This window comes from Exophiala xenobiotica (genome assembly GCF_000835505.1).
Source record: "Exophiala xenobiotica strain CBS 118157 unplaced genomic scaffold supercont1.4, whole genome shotgun sequence".
NCBI lineage: Eukaryota > Fungi > Ascomycota > Eurotiomycetes > Chaetothyriales > Herpotrichiellaceae > Exophiala > Exophiala xenobiotica.
This window is the reverse complement of record NW_013562491.1, coordinates 289,332-309,117: the sequence shown is the minus strand read 5'-3', so window position 1 is coordinate 309,117 and position 19,786 is coordinate 289,332. Positions and strand designations below refer to the sequence as shown.

At 52.4% G+C, this 19,786-nt stretch overlaps 8 protein-coding genes across 8 annotated transcripts; 4 read left to right on the top strand and 4 right to left on the bottom strand.

Annotated features, from left to right (window-relative positions):
• Nucleotides 1-291: 291 nt before the first annotated feature.
• On the bottom strand, nucleotides 292-2,112 carry PV05_06273 (glycerol kinase; the record flags this gene model as incomplete). The annotated part of the gene is made up of 5 exons (XM_013458992.1): nucleotides 292-531; nucleotides 584-750; nucleotides 804-1,656; nucleotides 1,747-1,885; nucleotides 1,940-2,112. 5 exons carry the CDS (start codon nucleotides 2,110-2,112, stop codon nucleotides 292-294), a joined length of 1,572 nt encoding a protein of 523 aa, XP_013314446.1.
• A 1,341-nt stretch (nucleotides 2,113-3,453) lies between these two features.
• PV05_06272 (uncharacterized protein) lies at nucleotides 3,454-5,701 on the top strand. The gene is made up of 6 exons (XM_013458991.1): nucleotides 3,454-3,681; nucleotides 3,735-3,919; nucleotides 4,012-4,225; nucleotides 4,417-4,858; nucleotides 4,939-5,044; nucleotides 5,108-5,701. The coding sequence occupies exons 2-6, from the start codon at nucleotides 3,790-3,792 to the stop codon at nucleotides 5,275-5,277; spliced, it is 1,062 nt and encodes a 353-aa protein (XP_013314445.1). The 5' UTR covers nucleotides 3,454-3,681; nucleotides 3,735-3,789; the 3' UTR covers nucleotides 5,278-5,701.
• Nucleotides 5,702-6,624: 923 nt separating this feature from the next.
• Nucleotides 6,625-8,281, top strand: PV05_06271 (uncharacterized protein; the record flags this gene model as incomplete). Its single annotated transcript, XM_013458990.1, has 4 exons — nucleotides 6,625-6,913; nucleotides 6,963-7,258; nucleotides 7,308-7,429; nucleotides 7,522-8,281. The coding sequence occupies exons 1-4, from the start codon at nucleotides 6,697-6,699 to the stop codon at nucleotides 8,279-8,281; spliced, it is 1,395 nt and encodes a 464-aa protein (XP_013314444.1). The 5' UTR covers nucleotides 6,625-6,696.
• Nucleotides 8,282-8,482: 201 nt separating this feature from the next.
• On the bottom strand, nucleotides 8,483-9,176 carry PV05_06270 (uncharacterized protein; the record flags this gene model as incomplete). Its single annotated transcript, XM_013458989.1, has 3 exons — nucleotides 8,483-8,696; nucleotides 8,752-9,046; nucleotides 9,095-9,176. 3 exons carry the CDS (start codon nucleotides 9,174-9,176, stop codon nucleotides 8,567-8,569), a joined length of 507 nt encoding a protein of 168 aa, XP_013314443.1. The 3' UTR covers nucleotides 8,483-8,566.
• Nucleotides 9,177-9,911: 735 nt separating this feature from the next.
• Nucleotides 9,912-11,647, bottom strand: PV05_06269 (uncharacterized protein). The gene is made up of 2 exons (XM_013458988.1): nucleotides 11,400-11,647; nucleotides 9,912-11,351 (listed from the first exon to the last, which is right to left on the bottom strand). Exons 1-2 carry the CDS (start codon nucleotides 11,547-11,549, stop codon nucleotides 9,999-10,001), a joined length of 1,503 nt encoding a protein of 500 aa, XP_013314442.1. The 5' UTR covers nucleotides 11,550-11,647; the 3' UTR covers nucleotides 9,912-9,998.
• Nucleotides 11,648-12,270: 623 nt separating this feature from the next.
• Nucleotides 12,271-14,340, top strand: PV05_06268 (O-acetylhomoserine (thiol)-lyase). Its single transcript, XM_013458987.1, has 2 exons — nucleotides 12,271-13,659; nucleotides 13,709-14,340. Exons 1-2 carry the CDS (start codon nucleotides 12,539-12,541, stop codon nucleotides 13,971-13,973), a joined length of 1,386 nt encoding a protein of 461 aa, XP_013314441.1. The 5' UTR covers nucleotides 12,271-12,538; the 3' UTR covers nucleotides 13,974-14,340.
• A 310-nt stretch (nucleotides 14,341-14,650) lies between these two features.
• On the top strand, nucleotides 14,651-17,127 carry PV05_06267 (uncharacterized protein). The gene has a single exon (XM_013458986.1). It carries the CDS (start codon nucleotides 14,844-14,846, stop codon nucleotides 16,983-16,985), a length of 2,142 nt encoding a protein of 713 aa, XP_013314440.1. The 5' UTR covers nucleotides 14,651-14,843; the 3' UTR covers nucleotides 16,986-17,127.
• A 268-nt stretch (nucleotides 17,128-17,395) lies between these two features.
• PV05_06266 (uncharacterized protein) lies at nucleotides 17,396-19,659 on the bottom strand. The gene has a single exon (XM_013458985.1). The coding sequence runs from the start codon at nucleotides 19,505-19,507 to the stop codon at nucleotides 17,549-17,551; it is 1,959 nt and encodes a 652-aa protein (XP_013314439.1). The 5' UTR covers nucleotides 19,508-19,659; the 3' UTR covers nucleotides 17,396-17,548.
• Nucleotides 19,660-19,786: the final 127 nt, after the last annotated feature.

The window sequence follows — 19,786 nt, the reverse complement described above, 5'->3', positions numbered from 1 at the left end:
GTATGCATGACAACGTATGCCAAATGGCCGAATACGTGCATGTGGAGTGATTGCTCGAAGGCTGACAACTCATCGAAAGTGGTGATGAACCCTGTGGCACAAATCATGCTACCTGGCATCCAGGCTGGAAGAGGTGAATAGCGTTGACTTGAACGAGGCTGCTCGAGACACGTAAAGCGCTCGTCCAATATCAAGCACACCTCATGTTTGCTGCAGCTACGTGGTGCCATCTTCAGCCTGTCTTCGAACAACCTCATTGCAACCTTCAACTGCCTCAATCTCTCGAGCTCCTCAAGATGACCAACCTTTGGACATTTGCACGGCTTTCTCCCATCTTCCAAACATTTCTTTACTCTTTGCCTCTTCCATTTCTGGTTTGAACACCGTCCTACCTTCAAGATTGATGTTGGCCAATTCGTCGATACTTTCCCACACACCGACGGCCAGACCAGCTGCGATTGCTGCTCCGAGTGCGGTAGTCTCACGCATCTTGGGGCGAACCACCGGGATCTGGATCAAGTCTGATTGTGTCTGGTACAGCGTCAATTGCAGATTTTCGCAATCATTTCAGGGCCAACATTACCTGCATGCACAGATCCGAATTACTCATGCCTCCGTCCACAGCGAGTTCAGCAAGTTTGTGGCCAGAATCCTTTTCCATGGCACTCAAAATGGCTTGAGTCTGGAAGCATGTCGCTTCGAGAGTGGCACGAGCGATGTGGCCGCGCTGCGTGTATGCAGTGATTCCGTCTGAGCAAGTACTGATCAGCAACGGAGTATAGGGCAAATACTCCCACACTCACAAATGGTACCCCTTGCATCGTCGATCCAATATGGTGCAAAAAGCCCACTGAAAGCTGTCACGAAGACACAACCTCCATTATCTTCCACCGTAGATGCAAGCTGGCTAATCTTACTCGAAGATTCCACGAAGCCGAAGTTGTCGACTAAGAATTTCACGCTCGAGCCTGCGACAGCAATACTGCCTTCGAGTGCATACATCCGCTTACCCTCGCCAAAATCATATGCCACCGTGCCGAGCAGTCCGTGACTGGAGAACACGGGCTTCTCTCCAACGTTGTACAGGAGGAAGCAGCCAGTGCCGTAGGTATTCTTGGCCAGGCCAGGCGTGAAACCTTTTTGGCCAACTAATGCTGCCGACTGATCACCCAAACACCCGGTAATGGGTACACCCTTGAGGACACCAGATTCCAATCGTCCATATACTTCCGGGTGGGATGACTGGACGATTTTTGGTAAGCGGAGTTTGCCGGGATCAAGTCGGAAGAAGTCAATGAGCTGATTATCATAATCCAAAGTCTTCAGATTCATGAAGCAGGTGCGAGATGCGTTGGTGGGATCTGATACGAAAACGTTCTTTTTCGGGCCGCCATTCAAGCGATAGACCAGCCAGGCGTCAACGGTACCGAAAGCCAGGTTACCCTTTTCGTAGGCATCCTGGACTTTGGGCACATTCTCGAGGAGCCACAATAACTTGCCAACAGATGGATATGTCGACAATGGCAGACCACAAAGTTCTTGGAGTCGATCGGCTCCAAGCCGGAGTTTGATTTTGCGAATCAAAGCTTGCGTGCGGGTGTCAGTCCATACGATCGCATTGTACAGCGGTTCTCCAGTCTCATAGTCCCAAACGACCTAATCACGAGCACCGTCAGTCATCAAGGTCGAACCTGATTGGCTCGCTGTGACAGAGATATCTCTATGGGTGGAGGGAATATGACTTACGGTTGTCTCACGCTGATTCGTGATCCCAACTGCCTTGATATTTGAGCTGGAATGGCCCTGGGTTTCAAGGTCTTTCACAGCACCCTCGATACATTGCTCGACCGAGGAAACGATTTCAAGTGGATCGTGTTCATGCCAGCTGCGAGCTTGATTAGTGCCATCGCAACTCGCTATCAGTGCATATTACTCATACCCAGGCTGTGGATAGAACTGTTTGAACTCAATCTGGTGGGAAGCAACCGGCTCGCCATCTCGGTTGAATATCAAGAAGCGAGTTGATGTGGTTCCCTGATCAATGGAACCCACAAATACCTCATGCGAGCCCTTCGTGGTATCTCCCATCTTGTTCCTGATGGCAGTCAACATCCAATCAACGTCAGTCCGAGCTAGACCTGCGGAATGGAGCTCTCAGATGATAGAATAGTCAAAGGCAAGTACCCAGTGAATGTGTTCGAGCTTGCTCCCAGAAGCTGAGACCTCAAAGATCGATGGAAGGGGTCTTGGGGTTTCTTTTCCCCCAAGCGAGGTCGGGATCTCACCGCCGAGATGCAGCAGGCTCTGGCAGAGTCCGGGGTTCGTGGCGACGATCCTCAAGCCACGTGAATTAGTGGCGGATGATTCTCCTTTGATGGACTCGTTCGAGAAATATCTCCTGGTCCTATGAATATTAGTGAGAGACAATTCCTTCTATTCCCGAAGGAACAACTGCCGATCTATCTTCGAGACGCACGCCAGCTGGGGTAGCACCGTGCTAGCCAAATGGTGACGGGAGTAGCTGGAGATGGGAGCTGGAGCGGCACCTCACCCAGCCACTTCCGAGGACTAGCATCAGGGTGCGTTTCTTGGTGGTCAGGCCGGCCGGACCTTTTGGAAGATGCGAGATGGATATCAATGAGGGGTTGATGGGAAGCCCAGGAAATGACTGTAACATCAGTACACTTAGCGCGCCGATGACTCCAGCCGAACCAACCATCCAAGCGGCTGTCTCCGGCAATACAGATGCGGAGGCTGAGCTGAGCAATGTCAGATGCAAACACGAGGTAAGACGTCTTGGCTCATGTTACGAGAAGGCCGTATTCAACTTCACCTCCATGTTGCCATGCATGAAGGATTCATCCTGTCTGCGGGGTAAGATGATGGCGAAATCTGGAGGACTGGATATGCTTTCTATCTTGCCACTCGAATTCAACAAAAGCGGACGAATTGCTATCGAGGCCGAGGTCGAACTGGCCGCCGACAGGGCCCGGGTCTTGTACCCCGTCAAGACCAATTACGAGCTGCAATATCCGGACTGAATGCAAGAGCTACAGCACAATGTTGCGTCTTCTGTTGTTAGCCAGTGTATGGTGACATGCTGTACAACGCCCATTTGGAGGTTCCTCATTATTATGCCGTCGAGAAGCCATCCAGGTCTCCACAAATCCGTAGTGTTGATTAATCACAGGCGTCCCATGATGGCGTCTTTTTGCCGCACGCGTAAGCTTTACATCTCGAAGGCTGGCATGATACATCGGCCTTGGTCAGCCTCGATGATCTACGCTCATTGGCTCTGGGCCAGGATGAAAACAGCTCATCACTCATTCAGTATCAGCGAGATACACGTTTCTCGTTGAACAGACATCCGGCCGATCCAGTTCCAGTGATCGCCAGACCACAAGGCTCTCGAGTCTCGGTGTTAGGTATTCCAGTTCCCTTGGTTCTGTTCGGGCTTGATACACCGAAGCCTATGTATACGCAGTCCCACTCCGCTCGCAACCGCTTCCATTTACGCGGTGCCACTGCATACAGGGTTTTGGGTTGCCTGCATATACCCCAGCATCCCACTCCAGCGTACGATGACTGGCTCATATCCGCCCGTCCCCGACCATCAGGTGTGACCTCCGCAATGGTGAACTAAGCCGCCTTCCAGGGCTCCACCATAGAAAAGTGATAAGAGTCTGGCTCTGGCCTTCCGTCTTCTCCTCGACCGAAGCTGACAGCATGGCAAGCGATCAGATCCGTCCAGTATCCCCATCCCAGAACGCTGGCCAAGAGATCAAACCCATGGCTCTCGAGAAGGAATCAATGTCCTCGACACCTCCCACGTCACATAACGAGCTCCTACCTCATCACCACCATCAACCTCACGACTACCGGCATACCACCGTAGATGGACAGCCGGCTTATGCAGAACGTAAGTCACACTCGTCGTCGTCGTCGTCCGAAACAGCAAGAACTGCAGATATCGTTCCAGAAAGCCATACTAACCCGTCGACCTCATGACAGACGGTCCTCTTGTCGACCACAAGATCCCTCAAGAGGATGTCATTCAATCCGAGCCCGATCTTCTCTGGAGCAGAGTCCGCCATTACTGCCGCGAGCCTTTCTCCGAGTTCTTCGGTGTCTTTATCCTGATCCTGTTTGGCGACGGCGTCGTTGCCCAAGTCGTTTTGAGCGGTGGCACAAAGGGTGATTATCAATCAATTTCATGGGGCTGGGGGTAAGTACACGTACACGCTTCTACAAGCCTCCACTTGCAACATCGGGCACTGTCCGTCTCATATTCCTCATCATATCACTGCCTTTTTCAGCAGCTACAATGGTAGCCTGCCTCGTCATTCCTTGCAAATTGCCTCTAACCTGCCACACTCCATCATTGTCTCGACGACTTGTCGCTAACCATGTCCACAGACTCGGCGTCATGCTGGGCGTTTACACCAGCGGCATATCAGGAGCACACATCAACCCTGCCGTCACGTTCGCCAACTGCGTGTTCCGGAAGTTCCCCTGGCGCAAGTTCCCCATCTACGCGCTCGCCCAAGTCTTGGGGGCGATGTGCGCATCTGGTGTCGTCTATGCCAACTACAAATCGGCCATCGACGTCTTCGAAGGTGGTGCGGGCATAAGAACGGTGCCTGGGTACTCCGAGACCGCGTCAGCCGGTATCTTCTGCACATACCCTGCCGAGTTCATGACCAAAACCGGACAGTTCTTCTCCGAATTCATCGCCAGCACGATCCTGATGTTCTTGATCTATGCTCTCAAAGACGACGGGAACCTTGGGGCGGGAAATTTGGTACCACTGGGATTGTTCTTCGTCATCTTCGGCATCGGCGCCTGCTTCGGCTGGGAGGTGAGTCGAGGCACACCGATTCACCCTGATTTTATTTTCCCAAGACCACCATGCTGATGATACAACTGCAACAATTGTAGACCGGCTATGCCATTAACCTTGCTCGAGACTTCGGCCCACGACTCATGTCTTACATGCTTGGGTACGGAATGAACGTGTGGCGCGCTGGCGACTATTACTTCTGGGGTGAGTTTGAAGCATCAGCATTCTCATGGCATGGATCCTGGAGTTTGCTGACAAGACTTCTAGTCCCGATGGTCGCGCCATTCTGTGGCTGTACCTTTGGCGGCTTTCTGTACGATGTCTTCCTGTTTACTGGCGAATCACCGATCAACACCGAAGCCCTGGGTCTGGCGAGACTGCTTCCTCAGCACTGGAACCGCGAGACTTGGTCGAATACATATAGCTCTTCAGTTTGAGCTCGGTCACTTGTCTGTTTAGAGACAAACCCCTAAGGCAACGCCGTGGGGACCAGGGGTGATTTGTTCCCAACACAGCAGCACATGTACTCCAGATGGGGGTTGTACGATATGTTGAATTCTATTTCCAGCGTTTGTGGGAACCAGGTTGCGGGAACAAAATGGTGTACTTCGACTGCTGCCTGCCTGCTGTGGCATTTCTGCAAGACCACAATAGTGGAACGCAGCCTATGCATATTTTGAGTCTGATGGACCACGAGTCTGATGGATCACGCAACATTGTGAAGTGTATTGTTTCTGGCAGAGGTGAGCTTTCAAGCCTACTTGGCCCTTCGACTGAGTCATAAGTATATGAGCTACTATAAGAGGCTTGCTGAACATTAACTGTTGTACTCCTATGTCCAATCTAAGCCTTTCAAACTTCCACTCTTTCACAGGCACGAACGAAGTAGGTTACCAAAGCTTGCCATTGCAATACCTGCCCAAGATAGCGTGCTGAGGTAGATCGGCGTGAACAACCTCAGGCCATGGACATCCGGGATGTAAGTCAGCGCACGCAATTACACCATCGCCAGACATTATGCTCATAGTAATCAACCATTCACAGAGTTGATAGACCTTGTGCCGTATGTCAAAATGCAATGACGACAGTCGCTTACCGAGCACACAGTATCGTCAATCCATCGCGGCGCCGAACATGCCCTGCTTTTTCCTCCTTTACCCGAGATCAGACAAGACCAGCAGAATTATCCCAATGGGGGAATTGTCATGAAACCCTCAACGACTTGTAGATCGCATAGATTTGCATGATTGGCCGATCCACCAGAGTGACCATACATTGCAACGATGGACGACGAAAGGTGCCTCATATCATAAACCAACCACACCCAGGACCAGCTCAACGTAGCCGCCACTCAAAGATCGAAAGGGTCCGGCCGTCATTCTGCCCATTCGTCATCCAAAACACGCCTCCAAGTTCAAACACAATAAAATACCTAATGAAGGAAATATCCTCTTGGAAGTCGACTCTTCTTCGGCCTCCGCTCCAAGCCATTGGGCAAAGACCAATGCGCTGACAAACCTTGCAGGAACACTAAGCTTAAATTCTTCCTTCTGCCAAATGAAGATCGGTGTCGCCTTCCCGTCACGGGTGCTCTCTACAACCAGATTGGCCGATGGCCATGTGGCTGCAAGGATGTCCCCTTGGAGGTACGATCGAGATGGCTGGAGGAATTTCGTTTGGAAAGTCAGAACGCGGCTACTTTCTCAACCGTTTCCTTGATCAGTGCTTGTGACGTTGTAAGTTCTGATTATGATGATGACGACGTTTTCTTCTTAGCGATGAGGCTGGAATCGACAATATAGATCGTCCGAAGAGGCGGTGTCGTCAAATCTGTAACAGATTTTCGACCTTGCGTGATGAGCGACCAGCGCGAAGGCTCGATGAGACGGGATCGACGGACTCTTCAACTACCACGAAGGAATTCCAGTCAAGGCCCAAACATGGATGATGACTCGGACAACAGTCGATGCCCTTCGCCATTGCTCACGGTTGATGGCGGTTATCGCATCGATCCCTTCTTCCGATACCCTATATCGCGAGTGTCCAGAGGTGTCCAGTTCATGACGGACTACTGTGAGTTCATTCAAATTGTGCGCCCGGGCACCCAGCTCAATAATCCCAGATATCCAGATATGGGCTCCACAACAAGCACAGTCCCTTAAAATGCAAAATGGAGGCAACGCACTCCTGACATTGATCCTGCCACTGGCTTTACAGAATGCAATGCTTTTCGAAGCGACCATCGGCATGACCAGAGCCGCATGGCTATTGCGAAGAGGTTGCGAGCCCATGGAGGACAAGATGCTGCTTCGACATAAAGGCGCGACACTGCTGCATTTGAGGAATGCGCTCGAGGCTGGCCGTCAAGCTCGTTCGGATCTAGTACTGCTCACGATGTCGACGCTTCTGACTTTTAACGTGAGGTGTCCAGTAGAGGTGGTAGAGGCTCTGGTTGACACAAGTCTAGTACATGATCGACGACGTGGAGTCGTTTGAGGTCCACCTGCGCGCTCTCGAGAACCTGCTCCAGTCGTACGATCCTGACGAGGACAACGAGCTCCAGAACTTTGTCCGTGGCCGTGTGCTAGCGTGAGTTGACCCCTGATCCCTGGTTGGCTGACCGTGTCTAATCTGGGGAGTTTCGGAGTGCTTGCATCGTTCATGCATGCTCATCAGCCCAGTTATGCAACTCGTATCAATGAGCCTGGTCACCGTATCAGTATACTGACGTACCCTGGGCACCCATTCCCTGCGGATCTCTGCGAGCTGATAGCGAAATTGCCCGACGGTTTCGCAGAAGTGGCCTTAAGCAGGAATATCGCGATCGAATTCATCAGCTTTCTGGTCAGGCTGACAGAGCTGGTTGACTGGTATGCCCTGGCCACGGATCAAGAAATGCCCAGGCCGCGACCAGAGATGACTATGCAACGAGCCATCTACGACCTGCAGTGTTTGTCGGCTCTGCCGTTGAATCAAATCGAGGCACAAATGGTCAAAGCTCTGTTGGCATTCTGTTTGCATCTGTACAATGAAGTATCTTTTCACATACCTCTGGCTAGACCACTCCGGCCAATCATCGAGGGCTTCAACGAACAAACAGAGATACCACGGCATCCTTGGCTCCGACTTTGTCTTCTCTGGTGCTCTCTGGCCATCGCCAGTTCTTGGGATGCGCAGATCGATGCCTCACCGGAACGCCATGTTGTTCTTGATGGCTTGATAGCTCGTTTGCAGGAGGCGAGATCGTGGGAGGGCATGCAAGGAACGATGAGTAAGTTCTTCTGGCATGACAGACTTGCTGATCACTGGGAGGTCTGTTGGCGTGCAGCACTTTTCAGGAGTCATAGATATCGAAGGGGAGCGTCACAAATGGCATCCATTCCACATCTGTTGATCGAGAATAGTCGAGAATCTTCAAAGTCATCAGATGGTCTGCAGTAAATGAACGGCAATCCCGTTGGAGACTTTGAAAAACACGGGGCTTGGTGGCAGTGCAGGCGATGAAGAGAATACCTCAATTGACCGGTGCGGGTGTTTGAGTGCATACAAAGTAAGGACAGCTAGTCCTGCTGCGTTCTGGGGCGAAGAAAAAGCACAGTTGAGACAGGCGCAGCTGCTTTATGTACAACGAATACCTTGCAGTCATGGTATCTATGCCTTCGCTTGACACAGCAGTTGTCTCAAACCACCAGCACCGAGGTATGCTCCTGATCCAGCTATCAGACCTCACACTGATTCGGCGCCCGACCACGACTTGTGAGATTGTTGTTGTTTATCCACGGCCTTGCCTCCACTGAACCTGCCCCCGAGGAAAACATGGGAAAAGGCAAAGAAGGTTGTAACGCCGAATAGAATGCTGTTATATCCATCAGCATTAGGCCGGTTGGGCCGGAAGCCCGAAAGAGACTTACAACTCAAGGACGCCAACCACCACACTTCCTCTTGCGGATGCACAAGCTCCCACTTCACAGACACGAGACCGTCTCAAGAAATCTGCAAAGGCGGCAAAGCTGACCAGCCAGAATATTGAGGTTGTTGCTTCGGCGGCAAGCATTGCGAATGGATGAGCCAAGACCTGGAAATAGCGAGGCGCCACGATGGTGTACGGCACGGTGACGAGCAAGGTGAAAACCGCCGTGAAGATGTAGAAGATGACACTGTTTGGGACGGCGATTGAAGGATTGTGAGTATTCAGGATGTTCGCAACTGGCGTCGAAGTCAGCAGGAAGCGGAAGATGCGAGGGCTTGACTTACCGGTTGCTCCCGTGGCCATGGCGACGAGGGCTAATATCCCTTGAAGGGCGCGGACGATGAGCATTGGATCGATGTTCATCATTTTGATGTTTGCAAAGGGTTGTTAGACAAGATTTGATGAGGAGGACAGATGATTAGAAGTTTGGCAGGGTTTTCTGGTTCCTGCAACAAGTTTTCAAGTTGCTCCTTGCCAGAAGGAGAAGATGAGAAGGACAGGCAGCAGGAAAGGCAGGATAAAAAGGTAATTTAGGCAGCAAACAGCAATGGCTTTTCAGGACAGGAAAGCGCACAGGTTTTGTCAGGTTTGTGCAACTGAAGGACATCAAGGCGAAGAAAGAGCAAGACAGGTACTCATAAATCACAACCACGGCCAGGCGCGTTCGATAGTCCTCAAACACGATTCATTGCGGGTTGAAGGGATTTCACATATGGAGATCAATGTTTGAAAAAGTCGCGGTAAACACGATGTGCATGGATGGCCTTTGGCCGGCCATGATGAACAAGAGTAACATGTTTGAAGTTGGGTTGATGATGGCTGTCTGCAGATGATGCTAGATAGCATCACCTACAATGATGAAACATTTGTGGAGGACCCAATCAGAAACTACAGCCGAGATCCTGTGTTTCAAGCATGAAGCACGAATGTTCTTTCATTGGATCACAGCACCTGCAGTAGAAGAGATTGTCACATCCCAGAATGGCACTGACAACCACACCAAACGAAACAAAGGAGCAATCTCTGTTCTGAAGGATGCAACAACAAACGAAGCTGATTATCAGGCACATACCCGAGGCGATACAATTTATGTCATGGACTGCTCGCAACAAATCTTCTCATATGCAACACTTGCTGCTAGTATGTGCTAGTATGTACGGAGATGAACGCTCATATCCATCAGGGAGGTCAAGAACTCGCTTCCCCCAAAACTCCACCACTGTCGGTGGATCTTTTACTTCTAGTGATCATTCCACCAGAGTACATCAAGGTAGGCAACACTCCTACAGCACACCAAAGGGACATGGTCCACGTCATGGTCTTCCAGCCTGCAGACGACTTGACAGCACCCGCTATCAGAGGTCCCAGCAGACTGCCGGCAGCCCAAGCCACGTTGAAAATTGAATAGCTCTGAGCATATGCCGACTTCCCTGCAAACAGATTGGGCTCTTGTCGCACCTTTACATCGCACACCTTACTGAACTCGGCCAGCAATGAAATCATGACAAGCGTCGTGGCTGCTCCCAGAAGCACAAGAAGAACACAGAGAAGAACAGCCTGGCCGATGTTGTCGTGGTCAACAAGCCGAAGTAGCACCCAGAAGGGCACGCACAACAATAATCCGGATGCTGCAAACCAGCGAGGGCCATACTTGTCAGTCCAATGCCCTACCAAAGGACCCACGAAGCTCGGTGCGATCAGGGCCAGAAACACCAAGCCGGCCCCCAGCGAGTCCCATCCAAAGATCTGATTCACGAAGAGAGGTAGAGTGGAATCAATGGCCGTCATTGTGATGGCCACGACCATACTGCCCCAGAAAGCAACGAGAATACGCCGAGATTTGAGGAGGACCAGCATTGTTGGCAGTTTTCGTTTCGCAGGTGGGCTGGCAGCGCCGATGACGGCGCTAGAAGCATTCTTTTCTGCCACAGTCTGTGGTTCAATTTGGTCTCGAAGCTCGACATCATTGTGAGAAGCCGGAGAATGCGAGGAATTATCGGGCTCCAACCATTTTGCGGCGTGTTTCTTCTCGATCAATGCGAAGCGGAAAAGGATGTCGACGCCGATGACAGCAAAGGTCACGCCGAATACGGCGTAGTATCCCGCTCTCTCGTATACCACTCCTCCAATCAATGGGGACACAAGAACCCCCAAGGAAGTGGCCAGACCAACATATCCCATAGCCTTGCCTGACTCTTCCTCGCTGACGGTATCAGCCATCAAGGCCAGGGCGACGACCCACACTACCGACGCCGAAGCGCCCTGCAGCGTTCGTCCGACCACCAGGACTGTAATGGTCTTCCCCACGCACAACATGAGAGTTGACCCAGCCAAAATGACAAGTCCAGCAAGTAAGGTGGTTTTCCTGGAGCCGGCCCGATCGGCCAGAAAGCCAAATATGGGCGAAAAGAAGAGCAACGCTGCAGCATACACAGCCAATAACACCGAAACCCAATGCTGCGTGTCGTCGGCAGATACATGGACACGATCTTGGAGAGCAAATGGTATGACTGGGACAATGACTCCGTAAAGAAAGACGTCCTAGATTCAAGTAAGCAAGAGCCACGCTGGATCTGCCAGAGCACTGACAGTAAAGACCGCCCAGCACATTGCAAAGACAATAAAGACCTTTGACGACCGGTACTCGAGGAGGATTGGCCTCTTGCCTCGGAAGGGTATCAAGCGGTCAAGAAAAGCATCCTTCTTCTGCACCAGCCCCATGTTGGATGACAGCTTCATCCGAGTACAGTTGGGGGTCAGAACCAGAAAACACGCGTGAAAGTGTATTAAATAGGATGTGGCATTGTTTTGCGATTGTATGTTAATATCGAAGCATTGAGAAGGGGGATAAACTCGAAGTCGAGAAGATGAAGGCATGATTCATCATCGATCATTCAGCGATCCGAGGTGTTGTCCGCTCATCTCCGCCATTCTCCCTCATTCTCCCTTATCGATCCGGTCTGGTGCTTGCCGGCAGAGGTCTCTAACCGGCAGGCGATTGTGGGCAAGCACCAGTCCGAGGTCGCAAACATGAAATGCCCATCTTTGATAAGATAAAGCAAAGGACTCCATATGATGGTGTAGATGGTCTTTTTTCTACGACTTCTGTGATACAGTCAGACTGCCTGAGTACGTTCTCAGACTCCGGAGCTTGTCCTGTCAGAAATACTTATACGAGGCTTCTGCAGCAAGAGGCCATCTCTTACCCTGTGTTCATTGAGACCCGAAAGAATCCTACTGGACTTCCCAACCATGTTAAGCTGAGAGCCATTCTCGTTCGTGTAATTTCAGCTGCCAGGTCTTTCTTCTTCTCTCGAGCTCGTGTTGCTTACCTTGTTACATCAATATGTATACAGGACACGAGCTTCAGCGCCTGTTCTTGTCACTTGCGTCTTAGCCTCATGGGGCCAGTTGTTGATGGGCGACCGGCGTTGGCTCTGATCACGCAATCCTGGCAACTCTTCTTCGTGTGCGGGGAAGAGACTGACACCATTCGCAATGCTTTCTCTCAAAGGTCAGGTACCGCCCTACTCTCAAGAGAGCTTCGTCTGTCTCTACATTGGGAACTTTTTCGCTGGTACACATAGACGTCTTCTTTCCTACTCTCCGATATACAAGTCCTGAGTATACCCTCCACCCCGGACCCTTCTTGCCTGCAATACATCTACCTCTTTTTGAGCACACACGACTCCCCTACCTTCTTGCAGAAGCAACCCAGATCCTTCGCCATGGCTTCCGACGATCATGTACAAAGATTCGAAACTCTCCAGATCCATGCGGGTCAGGAGCCAGACCCAGCGACCAAGGCTCGCGCCGTCCCCATCTACCAGACCACCTCCTACACGTTCAACGACTCGGCCCATGGCGCAAGACTGTTTGGCTTGAAAGAGTTTGGAAACATCTACAGCAGGATCATGAATCCGACCGTCGATGTGTTGGAGAAGAGAATTGCTGCTCTGGAAGGGGGAATTGCTGCCGTGGCAGCTTCTTCTGGTCAATCAGCGCAGTTCATGACCATCGTTGCCCTTGCGCATGCTGGTGACAACATTGTCTCCACCTCCAACCTGTACGGTGGTACCTATAACCAGTTCAAGGTCATGCTCCCCCGTCTCGGCATTGAGACTAAGTTCTTGACCTCGGAGAAGCCGGAGGACTTTGAGAAGGCCATCGATGACAAGACAAAAGCGGTGTACGTGGAAACCATCGGCAACCCCAGGTACAACGTGCCCGACTTTGAGGCCATAGCAAAGGTCTGCCGTGCCAAAGGTGTTCCTCTTGTTGTCGACAATACATTCGGTGCTGGTGGCTACTTCTGCCAGCCATTGAAACATGGCGCGGATATCGTGGTGCACAGCACCACCAAGTGGATCGGAGGCCACGGTACGTCCATTGGCGGCATGATTGTCGACTCGGGCAAGTTCGACTGGAAGGCCAATGCAAAGAGGTTCCCCCAGTTCAACGATCCCGCCCCCGGCTACCACGGTTTGAAGTTTGTGGACACTTTTGGACCATTGGCGTTTATAATTCGTATCAGAGTTGAAGTCTTGCGTGACTTGGGTTCCTGCATGTCGCCTTTCAATGCTCAACAGTTTATCCTCGGCGTGGAAACGTTGAGCTTGCGGTGTGAGCGTCACGCGGAGAACGCCTTGAAGCTAGCAAAATGGCTCGAGAAGCATCCCAATGTCGCCTGGGTGTCGTATCCTGGCCTCGAAAGCCACCCTCATCATCAGCTCGCGAAAAAATATCTTCCTCGGGGATTTGGGGGTGTCATGTCGATCGGCATCAAGGGAGGTGCCGACGCAGGTGCACAGGTCGTGGATGGATTCAAGATGATTTCGAATCTCGCAAAGTAAGTGTACAAAAGTGCTTCCGCCTACCACAAGCTAACCCTATATCAGTGTTGGTGATGCAAAGACGCTTGCCATCCACCCCTGGTCAACGACCCACGAGCAGCTTAGCGAGCAAGAGAGACTGGACTCTGGAGTGACCGAAGACATGGTCAGAATATCTGTGGGAATCGAACACATTGACGATATCATTCACGATTTTGAGCAGAGTTTCGCGGCGAGTAGTGCTGCACAGCCGGATGCAGAGGCCAAACCGGACAACGCTACGACCGACTCAAAACCAAGCACTGATGCTAAACTCAGTGGGGCAACCTGATTCCATTGACCTTTATGCTTCACAGAGAACGCGTCTGATAATGGCTGGCTTTTGTATAGGGCCGAACCTTTGAAATATCGCAGGATTTGGGATTTGCAAAGGAGAAGTGTCCGCCAGAGGGAGACCTTGGAGGAATCTCTGCGGCCAATCGGTGGAACATGGTCCGGGGCTGCTATACTATAACTATCTTAACTACTCCGTATCTTACGAGCTTACCTCCCTAGGTACTTACCCTTACCTAAGGTAGCTAGATGGTAGCAGTCTTGGGAGCTGATCCAATTTTCACATGCTTCGAGCTGATGGACCACGACCCTGCATGAACATGGAACACGAACATAAGAATAAACGAACCTCTGATCCAATTGCCCAAACTTGAACAATGAACAGTCACTGACAGTCTATCTCATCGGCGCTCCAACTTGTCTTTCATCAGTCCTTTAATCAGCCAAATATGGAGTATCTGGAGATATCTCCTCTTCAGGAACAGTGCCCCCTTCTAATTCGGTCACTCCGAGCCTGATCTTCCTTCGCCCCGTCAAATTGCAGGTTCTCAGCTCCGGATTGTGCTTGGGCTTGTGCTTCCAAGTCCCATCAGTTTATGCCGAGGCTCCAGCAACGTCGCGTAACATGGCATGGCATGGCATGTCATGGCGTGGCGCACCTCTCAATGATCCCCAGGAATGGGCAGACTGTGTGCGCATGATGATGTTGTTTTGCCTTGTTTGCCAATCACTAAAATCTCACACTTCATCTCTTCCATCTTCCTCTTTGTCTACAATATCTTTAGTCGATATCCGTACTAATGACAGCTGTCCTTCTCTTCCTCTGACTTGATCTCTTTTTTCCTTCTCTTCTATCGGCCTTGCTATCATGGCATCCCTTCTCTCGTCCACGCCTCTCCACCTGCAAAAGGCCGAAGAATACCGCAAACCACCTCCCAAAGGCCAACCATACTCAATAGCCATCCCGGGCTCTCAGAAACAAGGAAGGACACCTGTATACCGCCATCAAAAATGTCGCGATGGGGTTCTCCAAACTCTCGACCCTGCCGTCCTCACCGGCCATGACATGTTCGAGTTCGCTGCCCAGAAATACCCTCATGCTCCCTGTCTAGGCTATCGACCATGGGTCTCATCTCAAAAGGCATACGGCCCCTACGAGTGGCTGGACTATGAGACCGTACAAAAGAGAAGGGCAGACTTTGGCGCCGGGCTTGTTGAAATCCATGCAAGAGAAGGCGTCACCGGGGCACAGTACGGTGTTGGATTATGGTGTCAGAACAGACCCGAATGGCAGTTGACCGACCTGGCCTGCATGTCGCAGTCGTTGTTCTCAGTTTCTCTCTACGACACTCTCGGCCCAGAGACCTCCGAGTACATCATCCGCCACGCAAACCTCGCCTGTGTTGTTTGCTCTCTATCCCATGTGCCGACGCTGCTGAAGCTCAAGCCACGCCTCTCCAACCTGAAAATTGTCGTCGTCCTTGATCCTCTCGATTCCGCGCCCAATGAGAAACCCGAGCTGTCGAAACAGGTCCTCCTGGACACAATGGCCGCAGATGTAGGGTTGAAAATCTACTCCCTCGAAACCGTGGAACAGCTGGGAGCATCGCTCGGCCGGCCATACAACCCACCTAGACCTTCCGACGCCATTACCATCAACTACACGTCGGGCACGACCGGCCCACCCAAGGGCGTCCTCCTCACACATGCCATGGCTGTCGCAGCAACGTCATCTTCACTGGTCTCATCCTCTGCAGACAAGAACTCCAGGATGCTCAGCTACCTCCCTCTCGCGCACATCTACGGCCGTCTCCTCGAGCACAGCTCCATCTGGGCTGGCAGCCGGATCGGCTACTTCCACGGCAACGTACTTGAACTAGTCGACGACCTCAAACTCATCCGGCCCACGACATTCGCCTCGGTCCCAAGACTCTTCAACCGCTTTGGCGGCGCCATCAAAGCCCAGACCGTCGAGCAGCCCGGCGTCAAAGGCTCACTGTCTCGGTACATTGTGCGCACGAAGCTGGCCAATGCCAATCCCAGCACCAACCCGTCCCCGACATACACCCACCCCATATACGACCGGATCTGGGGCCGCAAGGTCGCGGGAGCTCTGGGCCTCGACCGCGCGCACACCATGGTCTCCGGGTCCGCGCCGCTAGACCCCTCCCTCCAGCAATTCCTGCGCGTCGTCTTCTCGTCCCGCGTCTTCCAAGGCTACGGCCTTACCGAGACCTACGCCATGGCGCTGACCCAGCCTATCGACGACTTCAGCGTGGGCAATTGCGGCGCCGTCGCGCCCTGCCAAGAAGCGTGCCTCATCTCCGTTCCGGACATGGAGTACACGGTCGACGACAAGCCGTACCCGCGAGGTGAATTGCTCCTCCGCGGCGCCTCCGTGTTCAAGGGATACCACAAGAACGACGAGGAGACGGCCAAGGCCTTCACCGACGACGGCTGGTTCAAGACGGGCGACATCTGCAGCGTCGACGAGCTGGGCCGGTTCCGCATCATCGATCGCCGCAAGAACGTCCTCAAACTCGCGCAGGGCGAGTACATCTCTCCCGAGCGCATCGAGGGCGTCTACTTGTCTAGCTGCACGTATCTGGCGCAGGCGTTCGTCCATGGCGACAGCGTTCAAACGTTCCTGGTCGCTGTGTTTGGCGTGCAGCCTGATACATTCGCGGGGTTCGCGAGTAAAGTGCTCGGCAAGCAGATCGGACCCACAGATATCGAATCGATCAAAGCTGCGTGCGAGGAGCCCAAGGTCAAAGAGGCGGTGCTGAAGGATCTGGACAAAGCAGGCCGGAGGAAGAATTTCGCCGGGTACGAGCGCGTGAAGAATATCAAGTTATATGTCGAGCCGTTCACCGTGGACAACGAGTTGCTTACGCCGACGCTCAAGCTTAAGAGGCCTGTGGCGGCGAAGAAGTATAGGGGTGTGCTGGATCAACTGTACGCTGAAGCTCTGGAGAAGGAGAAGCAGACTGCGGTGAAGGCGAAGTTGTGATTCATGTTTTCCTGCATTGCGAATAGGTTGTGCGCCTGAACGGCCAAGGGCTGCATTTGGATAGAGACATGTTTCCATCACCGGTGATGATAGAGAAGCTAGACTAGATGCCATGAGAAGAATATAAATGCGCAATCAGGTGGTCCAAGTGTGTAGTCGTGTCCGAATGGCCAGTGGAAAGCCTCAACCTCTCCTTTCTTTCACACGACCCGGAAACCCGTCTCCACCAGGTAAGGAACCAACGTAGAGGCAATTGGCTCAGTGACTTGCTGGACCAGCGTATCACAAAAGCACGCGGCAAAAGCGTTTCACACTGGGAGTAACATGGCATGGGACAGGCTGCCCGGGCACATTACTCGCATGTTGTGGGGTTTGAACGGCTGGTAGTAAGAACAGCTGGGGAAGTGTACAAAAAAATGTGTTGGCAATCACCACGAGATCTGGAAAGAACGGTTCTACCCTTGACTTCGGAAGCTTCTAGCCAGAACGATCGGTTAGCCACACATCTAAGAGTTTCGTGATTCATATGTCGAAAACAATGCGAAGGCGGACACAAGCATCGTTCACTTCTCCCCCTTGACTGGCGGATCATGCCAAACCCCATCCGCATCCCATATGCCCACACGGCTATACGTCCCGGTAGCACTGCCCTTCATCCACGCAAACCGAAAGAACTCGGGCTCGCCGTCGTCGTCTCTCTTCCGCCGTTTGAGGGTAACTTCCTCCTGATCCCAGTATAATTCTTCGTCCGTGTACCCGCGCCAGCGCTCGACATCGTTGATCAGAATACTCACGCCATCAACGTCCATGTCTTTCGGCAACGGTCCCCAGTTGAACGTGATGTTCCTGGCCTCGAGACCCACGACAGCAGTGACATTCGGTGACGTTGCACCCCACCACGATCCGCCACCGTGAGATCCTGGGCCCGACTCACCCAGCGCAGCGGGTGTTTGAATGATACTTGCAAAGCCCCAACGTGCGATACCATTTATAAACAAGCCTAGTAGGAGACCTTGATATACTAGGCCAGGTCGAGTTTGAAACCCGGTGCCAGGCATGAACAGCAGGGCGAGGATGTAGTGATGAATGCGGAGCCTCAGGCCTGGTAGGACGAGCAGGATGATCAGTGCAAGGCCCATTCCTGCGTAGATGGCAAGGTATTTTGGCATGTTGCCCGAAATGCGGATGAAGTGTATTTGGGAGATAACGATAACCAAGATGAGGGTAATGATGATGGCAAGAGCAAATGGTGCGCCGGGTTGCGCGAGATCATGTGGTGTCAGGCGTTCTATTGGGATAAGAGGTGCGAAGGTGTAGTTGTTCAGAGCGCCAATGAAGCAGAAGCCGAGGTACAGAACGGTTTTCTCGACTTGTGCGGTAAGGTCGCGCAACAAGGGCACGGCGCAGTATCGGTAAAGAATGAACGAGATGAATGTCGCGGGGAGGAATCGTTCCAGGAGTTTGCTGACGGATTCGTAAAAGTTGGCTGTGTTGGGTGGATCAGACACCAGTCCGACGTGGAGGAACATAATGACGAAGGTGCTGAAGAAGAATACAGCTGGAGAAGTCGTGAAGATAGATAGCAAGACGAGCGCGACAGCGGTGACTACGAAGAGAGGCCAGCGTGAATCCGTAGGACATTTGGCCTGGGAAGGCGATAGTCGCTGAAAGGTGAAGGATCGTGGAAACGTGCCCGGGAAAGCGGTGCTTTCAATTCCATTGGCCTTGATCGATGGGAAGTTCGTGTGGGAGCCAACAAGCGTCGCTACACCGCAGCCTCCGTTCGCGTCTGTAGTAATGCCCGCATGTATGGCAGCCTGGCAAATGAAGCTGTCGGCTCGATATATTGGCATCGACTCGGGATTCTCGGGATCCGGGCCTCCAACGACCAGGCCTTGATATCGGAGTGACTGATTTCCAACAATATGTTCTTCCAGCAAGTGTGTGCCTTTGCAATTGGCAGGACAGCGGAAGGTGAGATGCGCAGAGGAGAAGGGTCGGCATTGGTTCCCATTAAGCCCACAGCCGTTGCCTTCGTTCCAGAAACTGGCACCACACCATAGATTCTGCGGTTTCCCGTATCCTTTGATGAACCCAGAGGTGGAGTGTTGTTTGAGCATGAGAGACCATGTCAGAAACCAGCATGCATACAGCCCGACCAGCAGGATCAGACGCTGTTTTCTGTTTGGGGCATATCTATCCAACAATCTAAGAGGCGCTTGTTGTATTTTAGGGAATATAGGCTCAATCTTCAAGACTCGCGGAGGGACCGGCCCTTTGACCCATGTCACCACTGCCCGTGAGGCCTTGCGCACAGGCAACGGCACCCATTTGTACTTGAAAGTGGCCGCGGACTCTCGGAGCCAGATGGGTAGGGGCAGCGCAGATGCGGAGGACTCGGAGGCAGACCGTACATGGAGGTCTCGACTTACAGCATCGTCTTCGCGCTCGTCGTCGGTGAGGGTAGGGATGTCAGCGGCTTGGTTTTCCTCGTCATCATCGCGGTACTCGCGGGCAACCATGCTGAATGGTCAAGGCTGCTACCGGACAACTTGATCCAAAAAAGAATGCGAATAACCAACTAAATCATGGCAGAGGAAGCAGAGGTGTATGATACCAAACGCCTAACGGTGCGCGAATGATGGATGTGGATGTGAGAGAGGGTGAATGTCCGACGCACTGCACAGCTTAGGTACCCTGGTTGGCACAACTCGGCCTCGTCGGCAAGGCAAGGCGAATGCATCTTGGCCTGATCGCCAATGGGGCCTCCTACGCTGCTGCCCAAGCATGCCAAGCTCATG